The 12,226-nt window shown below is 37.0% G+C and overlaps 1 protein-coding gene across 3 annotated transcripts in view; it reads left to right on the plus strand.

The window, feature by feature from the left end:
• Positions 1-12,226, plus strand: part of ZFYVE28 (zinc finger FYVE-type containing 28) — a 529,419-nt gene that overhangs the window by 374,442 nt on the left and 142,751 nt on the right. For all 3 annotated transcript variants that reach the window (XM_053704206.1, XM_053704207.1, XM_053704208.1), the window contains exon 8: positions 3,811-5,163. In XM_053704206.1, coding sequence (XP_053560181.1) covers positions 3,811-5,163 — 1,353 coding nt within the window. The remainder of the gene's footprint in view (positions 1-3,810; positions 5,164-12,226) is intronic.

Here is a 12,226-nt window from a genome sequence, read left to right on the forward strand (position 1 = left end):
GTATGCAGACCTAGTGGACATGTCATCTCTTCCACCATGGACTCTGCCTCTGAGGCAGAACCTTCTAATACAAGGTCCTTTCAATCATCCAAATCTAATTTCTCTGAGACTGACTGCATGGAGATTGAACGCTTGATTCTATCAAGGCGTGGCTTCTCCGAGTCAGTCATTGATACCTTAATACAGGCTCGGAAGCCTGTCACCAGGAAAATCTACCATAAGATATGGCGTAAATATCTTTATTGGTGTGAATCCAAGAGTTACTCATGGAGTAAGGTTAGGATTGATAGGATATTGTCCTTTCTCCAAGAGGGTTTGGACAAAGGCTTATCAGCTAGTTCTTTAAAAGGACAGATCTCTGCTCTGTCTATTCTTTTGCACAAGCGTCTGGCAAAAGTTCCAGAGGTCCAGGCATTTTCTCAGGCTTTGGTTAGGATTAAGCCTGTGTTTAAAACTGTTGCTCCCCCGTGGAGCTTAAACTTGGTTCTTAAAGTTCTTCAGGGAGTTCCGTTTGAACCCCTTCATTCCATTGATATTAAACTTTTATCTTGGAAAGTTCTGTTTTTGATGGCTATTTCCTCGGCTCGAAGAGTCTCTGAGTTATCTGCCTTACATTGTGATTCTCCTTATCTGATTTTTCATTCAGACAAGGTAGTTCTGCGTACCAAACCTGGGTTTTTACCTAAGGTGGTTTCTAACAGGAATATCAATCAAGAAATAGTTGTTCCATCATTGTGTCCTAATCCTTCTTCAAAGAAGGAACGTCTTTTGCATAATCTGGACGTAGTCCGTGCCTTGAAGTTTTACTTACAGGCTACTAAAGATTTTCGTCAAACATCTGTCCTGTTTGTCGTTTACTCTGGACAGAGGAGAGGTCAAAAAGCTTCTGCAACCTCTCTCTCCTTTTGGCTTCGGAGCATAATACGCTTAGCCTATGAGACTGCTGGACAGCAGCCCCCTGAAAGGATTACAGCTCATTCTACTAGAGCTGTGGCTTCCACCTGGGCCTTTAAAAATGAGGCCTCTGTTGAACAGATTTGCAAGGCTGCGACTTGGTCTTCACTTCACACCTTTTCAAAATTTTACAAATTTGACACTTTTGCTTCTTCGGAGGCTGTTTTTGGGAGAAAGGTTCTACAGGCAGTGGTTCCTTCCGTTTAAGTTCCTGCCTTGTCCCTCCCATCATCCGTGTACTTTAGCTTTGGTATTGGTATCCCACAAGTAATGGATGATCCGTGAACTGGATACACTTAACAAGAGAAAACATAATTTATGCTTACCTGATAAATTTATTTCTCTTGTAGTGTATCCAGTCCACGACCCGCCCTGTTCTTTTAAGGCAGGTCTAAATTTTAATTAAACTACAGTCACCACTGCACCCTATGGTTTCTCCTTTCTCGTCTTGTTTCGGTCGAATGACTGAATATGGCAGTGAGGGGAGGAGCTATATAGTAGCTCTGCTGTCGGTGATCCTCTTGCAACTTCCTGTTGGGAAGGAGAATATCCCACAAGTAATGGATGATCCGTGGACTGGATACACTACAAGAGAAATAAATTTATCAGGTAAGCATAAATTATGTTTTTTGAGACTTGTGACTATGGTTGGGTTTAGATGTGGGGGTGCGTGATTTCGTTCTAGGACCCAGGCAGCACAATGTCTTGAGCAAGCGGTTTTATTCTCATGTACCATATGACCTATACTCCTGCTACTATAAAAGGAACTTCAGATGCACTCTCAAGGCAATTTACTGTCCCATCTGATCGTGGTTGGTCATATTACCTCCTCTATACTACAAAAATTAATGCATCTCTAAGTAAATTTCCAATAAACCTTTGAATACCCTTGGACAATTCTGTGTACCATAATCTATAAATTCAGGGCCTTGCTTTATTGGTCACATCTCTCTTGTCTATTGGTCAGCAAGGATATGTGTCCTACAAACATTAAAACAAAACTTTCATTCACTACAGCAATATATATATATATATATATATAAATTATTATTTTTTATATATTTTTAAATATGCATTTTAAACTACCCTCATTTATAAGGAACAAAAGAAAATATCTACCAATGCTTTTAAAATTTAATCCATTAGGGATACCCAAGAGCCAAAGTTGGGAAACGTGTTCTTTATAGTTTTCAATGCTCATTTTTAGTCTGGGCTGTACCGAATGTTACTGCTCACGTACATTTTCATTGATAAGTTATTGCAGCGATATTTAGCAAAGCTGAATAAAAGAACGGATGTATCTTGTTTTCACTTAGCTTTTTTGCATTTTAAGTACGAACACAGCAATTTTATGATGTATTAACATATGTCATATGTTTCCAAATGCCATGAAGAGATTTGCAAATGATTACATTGTGTAGTTGTAGTATCCTTTGTAGCTCTGCTGGTTTATAGTTATTATGTGCAGAACATCTGTGCTAATTTATATATAAAATAAGTCTGAGTATTTTCTCATTTAGAACATTTTGCCGCTCTATATCTATCCTATGTAGGATATATATACACACACATTCTTACTGTTTTATCCCCATTATTATTAATAATAATTTTACGCAGTGCAATACAAAAGTACATTACAATCATAAGAGTAGAATACAATAAGAAAACGTACAATGAAACAATCTGTACATTACTACACTTACATTGATAAACATAAGTAAAAGGAGAGGAACATATATATATATATATATATATATATATATATATATATATATATATATATATATATGTGTGTGTGTGGGTGTGGGTGTTTGTGTATGTATGTATGTATTTATATATAAATATATATATGTGTGTGTGGGTGTTTGTGTATGTATTTATATATAAATATATATATGTGTGTGTGGGTGTTTGTATATGTATGTATGTATGTATTTATATATATATATATATAAATATATGTGTGTGTGTGTGTGGGTGTTTGTATATGTATGTATTTATATATATATAAATATATATATATATATATGTGTGTGTGGGTGTTTGTATATGTATGTATTTATATATATATATAAATATATATATGTGTGTGGGGGTGTTTGTATATGTATGTATGTATGTATTTATATATAAATATATATGTGTGTGTGTGTTTGTATATGTATGTATGTATTTATATATAAATATATATGTGTGTGTGGGTGTTTGCATATGTATGTATTTATTTATATATACATATATATATGTGTGTGTGGGTGTTTGTATATGTATGTATGTATGTATTTATATATAAATATATATATATATGTGTGGGTGTTTGTATATGTATGTATGTATTTATATATAAATATATATATATGTATGTGTGGGTGTTTGTATATGTATGTATGTATTTATATATAAATATATATATATGTGTGTGTGTGTGTTTGTATATGTATGTATGTATTTATATATAAATATATATATATATGTGTGTGTGTGTGTGTGTGCGAATGAGAAATATGTTAATGTGCCAGAATAACTGCAGTTAATTGTTGTTGGTTGATTTTGTTTTGTTACCGTATAATGCTTAGAATACATAGCTGCTGTTATGTGACCTTTTTATAGCCTAATTTAACTAAGCCATTGATATGCTTATTATTGAGGTTATCAATGTCGTTTAATGGACAATTTCTGGTTTGTGCTCATATGTGTTTGCATATTTATGATGCTATTGTGTGATGAGTTATTTTTGGGTTCTTTTAGAAGTATATGTGTTATAGCAGGTTATACTGAAGACGTTTTAGTAATGAATGTGTGCAACCACATAGCAACTTATTAAACATCCATGCTGATTTGATTTTATTTTTTCAGAGATCTTCTGCAAACCTTAACAGAAGACGAGCTGCACACATTAGAAAGAAACCTTTGCATATCACAGGATATGGAGTTTCCAGTCAGTACAGACCCTGAAGTGCCCTCTGCAATCTCCCCTGTCTTAGTAACTGCCTTACCAACTGAGGACCCACTTTCAGTAAAAGCTGAAAACACAGAGGTTGAACTTGCATGCTCTATGCAGTATGATGAGCAAGAGCTTGAGCAGTTGAATATGATGGTCCATAGAGTTGGAGATGAGATGTCTTCTTTGCTCTCCCCACCAAGTGTCTGCCAGTCTCCAGCTCACAGGGCTAACCTCAGCACTGAGGCTTCTCCTAGCCGGCGCAGCATAGATAATCTAATTGATGAAGAGGATAGGGTGTTTTTCATGGAAGATCTTGATGGAGCAGCAGACATTATAGCTAGACAAAGAACTTCTGAAAACACAATGGCTTGGGTCAATAGCTCCTGTTGCAATTCAAAAGAATCTGCACAAGACAATGTCATACAAAATGGGGAAGTAGAAAATGTTGTTCCTTTAAAAAGTATGGAATGTGATTTGAGCAATAACAACAACATTGATGGAAGTAAAATGCTGATGAGTAGTACTTCCCTCCAAAATTCCTGTAGTTGTCTAGAGGTTACAGATTCACAGTTATACCTCAATGGCTGGGACGCAAATGGCGACGATGCAGAAACTGCTGAAATAATAGCACACAGAACTGGTGGAATGAAAATATCAGCAACAGTCATCTTCAATCCTAAATGTATCTCAACTTCAGTTTCACCAGAGATTTCACCAGATGTAACCAGCAATGGTATTCCAATCTCTTCAGATCCACTATCTAATGATGATGATGAGGAATCCCATAAACTCAGCATAGCAGCCACTAATTGTTTAATTAATTCTTGTGTTTGTTGTGGTAGTTGTGAAGATGCTAGAGAGGATAACCTTAATGGAATACAGAATATACGATCTCCAGGTAAAGTTATAAATGCTTCCTATAGTTTAATAAAGTCCAAAGAGATGGGCCATATAGACAGATCAGACTGTAGAATGTCTGCCAAAGAGACATTAAAAATGGAAAGCCCTCCTGTTTTGTTGTTAGAAAAAGATACTGGCAGACAAGAACAAAAATATTCTAACTCATCTAAGTGCCTGCAACAAAACTCAGGTTCACAACTGGGAACGGACAGTGATTCTGAAGAAGCCGTAAGTGTTCCAAGTCCCCAAACCAAAAGCGAATCAAAAAGTCAGCTGGAGGAAAGCAGGGAAAGACAATCAAAGGGAACAGAGGAAGCTATTTTGGAATCTTCAACAAAAGAAGACCCCAAATCTAGTAGTACCACGTAAGTTGGTTTTTTAATATATATTTATATATTTTGTTAGTATATAAGTTTGTCTTTGGTTTATAAAGGAGAGGTTAAAGCAGTGAAAAGTCACAACTTCGTTTTACTGTTTATTAAGTTTTGTATGTGTAAATGTTTTTTTTTTATCCTTTTGTAAAATTTGGTAAAGATTTGCTTTCATAATAAAGAAAAATATTTACATAGATATCACCTTTTATATTTCATTCTGCTTTTTAGTTACTGTTTCATTAAAGTCCAAAATAAACTTTCATGATTCAGATAGAGAATGTAATTTTAAACAATTTTCCAATTTACTTTTATCACCAATTTTGCTTTGTTCTCTTGGTATTCTTAGTTAAAAGCTAAACCTAGGAGGTTCATATGCTAATTTCTAAGCCCTTGAAGGCCGCCTCTTCTCTCAGGGCATTTTGACCGTTTTTCACCACTAGAGGGTGTTAGTTCACATTTGTCATATGGATAACACTGTGCTCATGCACGTGGAGTTCAGGTGAGCCAGCTTTGATTGGCTAAAATGGATGTCTATCAAAATAACTGAAATAAGGGGGCAGTTTGCAAAGGCTTAGATACAAGGTAATCACAGAGGTAAAAAGTGTATATAACTGCGTTGGTTGTGCAAAACTAGGGAATTGGCAATAAAGGGATTATCTATCTTTTTAAACAATACAAATTCTGGTGTAGACTGTCCCTTAAACTTCTGATTTAAAGGGGTATAACAATCAAAATGTAAACGTACACTAGTGCATCTGAACTTGAAATTAAAGCTTTCTTGCGATATACTTGCTGTAGCAAAATGCTTCTAGTAAAAGCCATCACAGTCTCCACTGTTGCAGTGGCATAAACACATATGCTGCACATGCACAGGCGCAGGGTTTAAATGAGGGTGCACAAATCATGTGCAGTAGATATGCCTTAACTGCTATAACTGTGCTAGCGTTCACTAGAAGCATTTTTGATCTTGCAAGTACATTGCCAAAATGCCCTTATGTACATTTTAAATTTTTGCTATAATGTCTGTTTAATTAGAGTGATTTGGTGTATTGCAGATATTACAAGATAATGGCAAATTACATTAATTTGTGATTGAGATTTCAATAGTTTCTAGTTTTTGTATCCTGTTTCTCTTGTTTTAAATTTAAGGTATTCACAATATGTGTCCTTATACAGTACTACCTTTTAATTTGAAGCTTAAACATTTGAAATGTCACTTTAAAAGTAAGCAACAGTTTTGACATGTACAAGATTAGATTAAGCAAAAAATATGCAACGCTTAGTAGTAATGTACAGATGAATGTAACCAATTTACATGTAAGCCTTGCCTACTATATCTTTGACATTTTTTTAAGCATGTACAACAGAAAAATTTGTTTTTATTGGACCATCACTTTGCACAGTTAATAAGTTGGTTTATAATTAGACTGTTTATATATTTATTGTTCTACATTTATAGTTTATATTTTTTTTCAACTCAAGTTGATTAATATTTTGGATAACAACTTGTCTTAGAAAAATGCTTTGGCTGAAAGGATTGCTGTTATTGGATTAGTTTTTAATATTATTAGGTTTGATATTGATATATTATTTCAGTCCAGATAAGTGTTTGTTTGTTTTTTGGATATAGAAATAGATTTATTATTAGATGAAATGTATTTAAAGTTATGTTTAAGGTGGCATTTATTATTTTTTATTATTATTATTACTATTTTCCTTCTTAATACAAGGAGAGTCCACAGCTTCATTCCTTACTGTTGGGAAATACTGAACCTGGCCACCAGGAGGAGGCAAATACACCCCAGCCAAAAGCTTAAATACCTCTCCCACTTCCCCCATCCCCCAGTCATTTTTTGCCTTTCGTCAAAGGAGGATGGCAGAGAAGTGTCAGAAGATTTTGGAGTTGTTCCTCAGGAGGGATATATGCCTTTCGTTATGGAACTTGAGTTTTAAGTAGTCTTGTCAGTCATCCAGACTGCCTGCTAACAGCTCCTTAAGCAACCAGTGTTGACGAGTTTCACTGTCTGCTTTCTTCACTCAAGTCCATGTCAGGAGCGATGCTACAAGACTGTCACACTTGAGAGGGTGTGTTTCTGTTCTACAGCACGGATTCTGGTAAGATCGTTACAATTTTTACTTCTGTTGAAATTGCTGAAGACAGGGTCACAGTGTGACTCCTTTTATCTTTATAGAATCATGGGTTAATATCTCCGGAGGGAGGTTATTGAACAGTGGGGATTAATCAAATGTGTTTCTTTGATTTATGAGATTTATTTTTTGGGCTCATAGACTGTTGTTATGCGGTAACGGAACATACAGGTGTTTTACTTTTACTTTGAACGCTGCGCAGCTTGATAACATTGGCACACTTTTTCTCATAGCAGGGGCAGTCCTACATTGCGCACCACGTAACTGGGTATCGTCACACTTTCGTTTTCTCTTTCCTGACCGAGCTAGCTGTCGGAGAGGTGGCTTCTTCTCTGGGTGTCTGGGTCTAGGAGGTGGTGAGCACCCCGGTCATTGGGGGTATATAGGTGCCGTTTTTGAGATGTCAGCGATCCACATTCCGGGTGTGGACAACTGGGAAGCGGACTTTCTCAGCAGACAATCCTTTCATCCGGGGGAATGGTCTGTCAATCCCAAAGTGTTTGCAGAGATTTGCTTCAGGTGGGGGATGCCGGAGATAAATCTCTTGGCGCCTAGTCTCAATACCAAACTACCCAGATATGGGTCGAGGTCCAGGGATCCTCAGGCAGAGCTAATAGATGCATTAGCAGTGCCTTGGAGGTTCAATCTAATCTACCTTTTTCCACCTTTATCACTCATTCCTCGAGTACTTTCCCGCATCAAGCAGGAGCAAGCTTCAGTAATACTGATTGCTCTATCGTGGCCGTGAAGGACGTGGTTCGAGGACCTAGTGAGGATGTCATCTTCTCCTCCATGGAGGTTACCTTGTCGCTGGGATCTGCTGGAACAAATCTAGATTCTCTGAGGCTGACTGCGTTGCGATTGAACACTTAGTCCTAGCCAAGAGAGGGTTTTCTGAGAGAGTTATTGATACTCTTATTCAAGCTCATAAGCCGGTTACTCGTTGCATCTATCATAAGGTGTGGTGAACCTACTTATTCTGGTGTGAAGAGCGTGGATTTCCTTGGCATAAAGTTAAGGTTGCCAGGATTCTGATGTTTCTCCAGGATGGTTTGGAGAAGGGTCTTTCGGCCAGTTCCCTGAGGGGACAGATTTCGGCCTTGTCTGTTTTACTGCACAAGAGGCTCTCTGAACTTCCAGATGTTCAGTCCTTTGTTAAGGCTCTGATTGGGTTAAGACCTGTGTTCAGATCTTTGGCTCCCCTTTGGAGTCTGAATCTGGTTCTTAAGGTTTTGCAACAGACTCCATTTGAGCCTATGCATGAAATCAATATTAAGTTGAGTGTCTGAGATTGCCACCTTGCAATGTGAGCCTCCTTATCTGGGGTTCCATTTGGATTTGGCTGTCCTACATACTAAGTTAGGGTTTCTCCCTAAAGTCATGTCAGACCGCAACATTAATCAAGAGATTGTGGTCCCTTTTTTGTATCCTAATCCTTCCTCTTCGAAGGAACGTTTACTTCATAATTTGGAGGTGGTTTGTGCTTTGAAGTTTTATCTTCAAACTACTAAGGATTTTAGACAATACTATTTGTGGCATATTCTGGGAAGCGGAAGGGCCAGAAGGCCTCTTCGACTTCCTTATCCTTTTGTTTGAGGAGTCTTATCCGCTTAGCCTATGAAACAGCGGGACCTAGACCTCCTCATAGAATTACGGCTTATTCTACTAGAGCAGTGGCTTCCTCTTGGGCCTTTAAGAACGAGGCCTCTATGGATCAGATTTGTAAGGCGGCCATTTGGTCTTCCTTACACACTTTTTTCTAAATTTTACAAGCCTTCGGGGGAGAGGTTTTGCAGGCTGTGGTGCCCTCAGATTAGGGTCCGTCTCTCTCTCTTTGTCCCTCCCATTTTCATTCAGTATCCTTTAGAGCAGGGTTCTTCAAACTTTTTTCCCAAGACCCAGGGCCATGATACCACATACCTTCGTGACCCTATTTTTATGTTTGGTCTGCAAATATATTAAAGGGACACTGAACCCAAATTTTCAGATAGATTCAGATAGAGCATGTAATTTTAAGCAACTTTATAATTTACTCCTATTATCAAAATTTCTTCATTCTCTTGGTATCTTTATTTGAAATGCAAGAATATAAGTTTAGATGCCGGCCCGTTTTTGGTGAACAACCTGGGTTGTTCTTGCTGATTCGTGGATAAATTCATCCACCAATAAACAAGTGCTTTCCATGGTTCTGAACCAAAATATAGCTTAGATGCCTTCTTTTTCAAATAAAGAAAGCAAGAGAACGAAGAAAAATTGATAATATGAGTAAATTAGAAAGTTGCTTAAAATTGTATGCTCTAGCTCAGGGTTCTTCAAACTTTTTTTCCTAAGACCCAAGGCCATGATACCACATACCTTCGTGACCCTATTTTTATGTTTATTCTGCATATATATTAAAGGGACACTTAACCCAAATTTTTTCTTTTGTGATTCAGATAGAGCATGCAATTTTAAGCAACTTTCTAATTTACTCCTATTATCAAAATTTTCTTCATTCTCTTTGTATCTTTATTTGAAATGCAAGAATGTAAGTTTAGATGCCGATAAACCAAGTGCTTTTCATGGTCTGAACCAAAAATATAGCTTAGATGCCTTCTTTTTCAAATAAAGAAAGCAAGAGAATGAAGAAAATTTGATTATAGGAGTAAATTAGAAAGTTGCTTAAAATTACATGCTCTAGCTGAATTACGAAAGAGAAAATTTGGGTTCAGTGTCCCTTTTAAGTAAGATAGCTGCAATTTTGGGATTTTTTTTTCTTTCTTGAAAGTGTTGTAAAAGGTAATAACACACACACAAACCCACACCACAAACACTCTCATACAACACACACACACACTCATAACACGCACACAAAAAAAAACACTCTCATGCAACACACACACATATAACACGCACACACTCTAACACGCATAACAGGCACATACACAACACACTCTCATGCAACACACACATATAACACTCAAACACCACACACACTCATATAACACGCACACAGGACACACACTCATGTAACGCACACACACACAACAAACTTTCATGCAACACACACACATATAACACGCACACACACACAACACAGTCTCATGCAACACACAACACACACACACTCATAACATGCACACACAACACACTCTCATGCAACACACACCACACACTTTCATACAGCACACACACAAGTCGGGACCCAGTAAAAATGGTGTTGCGACCCAGTAATGGGTCCCGACCCATGGTTTGAAGAATCCTGCTCTAGAGCTTGGGTAGAAGTTTCCCAACATTAAGGAATGAAGCCATGGACTCTCCTTGTATTAAGAAGGAAAAAAACATAGATTATGCTTACCAGATAATTTAATTTCCTTCTGTACAAGGATAGGGCGGTCCCCTAAACTATCATTTTCTTCTGGCACCTTTTATACCCTGATATTTCTCCTACTGTTCCTTGTTTCCTCGGCAGAATGAATGGGGGATGGGGGAAGTGGGAGAGGTATTTAAAGGGACATTATACACTCATTTTTTCTTTGCATAAATGTTTTGTATATGATCTATTTATATAGCCCATAAAGTTTTTTTTTTTTTTTAAATGTATAGTTTTGCTTATTTTTAAATAACATTGCTCTGATTTTCAGACTCCTAACCAAGCCCCAAAGTATTATTTGAATACCGTCAGCTACCTTCTCCAGATTGCTCCTGTTTGTGTAAAGGGTCTTTTCATATGCAAAAGAAGGGGGAGTGGGGGAGTGTCTTATTTCCCACTTGCAGTAGGCTTTCCAACTACCTTTTCAACAGAACTAAACTAAGAGGTTCTAAGTAAGTTTTTAAACATTTTTATACTGGATTTTTATATCAGTATTTGTGCATCTTATTCTTTATAGTAGTGTCTATTACATGCAGTTATATGAAAATGAGTGTATACTGTCCCTTTAAGCCTTTGTCTGGGGTGTCTTTGCCTCCTCCTGGCGGCCAGGTTCAGTATTTCCCAACAGTAAGGAATGAAGCCGTTATCTGGTAAGCATAATTTGTTATTAGTGTTCTTACTACATTTTTCTATTTTTATTTTATACTGTTGCTATTGTCAAAGTTTTTGCTATATTTTATTGAAGATAACATTCCAAATTGCCCCTAATGCTAAACATATATATAGTATTACAGTGCTTAAAGTACTTGTTTTCCTTTTAAAAATACATGAGTATTATATCGGCCAATTGTTTTTCGAAAGGTCACATTATTCTGCATTAGGTCACACCTCTTCCTGATCTCACCTATCACAGGCCACAACTGTTGCCTCTTTCCCAACCATTACTGACACAGCTGCGGACTAAAAAACGATCCCACATTGGAATTTTTAAATTATTGGACCACGTTGGCATTTTTAAATGCTTGGAGGTATTCTAAAGTGATCAGCTCTATGGCTTGTCTGTAAGCTCTGAATTACTTTTGGAATGTTGCTGTTAAAGTGAAGCTTAACCTGAGGTATCAGTATGTCGTGAGAGCCATTTAACCCAGACTTTAACCATTGCCACATGATCTTTAGAATGTTGACATCTGCTGAACAATGTAAAATAAAACATTATGCACCATTTTTGGCATAAGGCCATGAGCCTGCAACACGCTGCTTCTTCTTTTATAGTATATTCTCTCGTTTTGCTGCTGCCTTATATCAGAGGCAGAACTTTTTTCACTTTCTGCGATGACAATTTGTTAGTGAAAACTTTTCTGCAGATCATTTTGAAACTAAATTTTAAATTAGGAAGTTAAACTAAAGCACCAGCTCAGCTGGTCAACAGCTGAAGTATATTGTTTTACACCGAACTTACTCTGTTGAGCTGAGGAGATTGTGAGGTAAAATATATTCCTTTTTTACATAGAGATGCTCAGGTGACATTTTCCTGTCAGCTTTTTACAGTTATAC

The sequence above is a fragment of the Bombina bombina genome, chromosome 2, assembly GCF_027579735.1.
Source record: "Bombina bombina isolate aBomBom1 chromosome 2, aBomBom1.pri, whole genome shotgun sequence".
Lineage (NCBI taxonomy): Eukaryota > Metazoa > Chordata > Amphibia > Anura > Bombinatoridae > Bombina > Bombina bombina.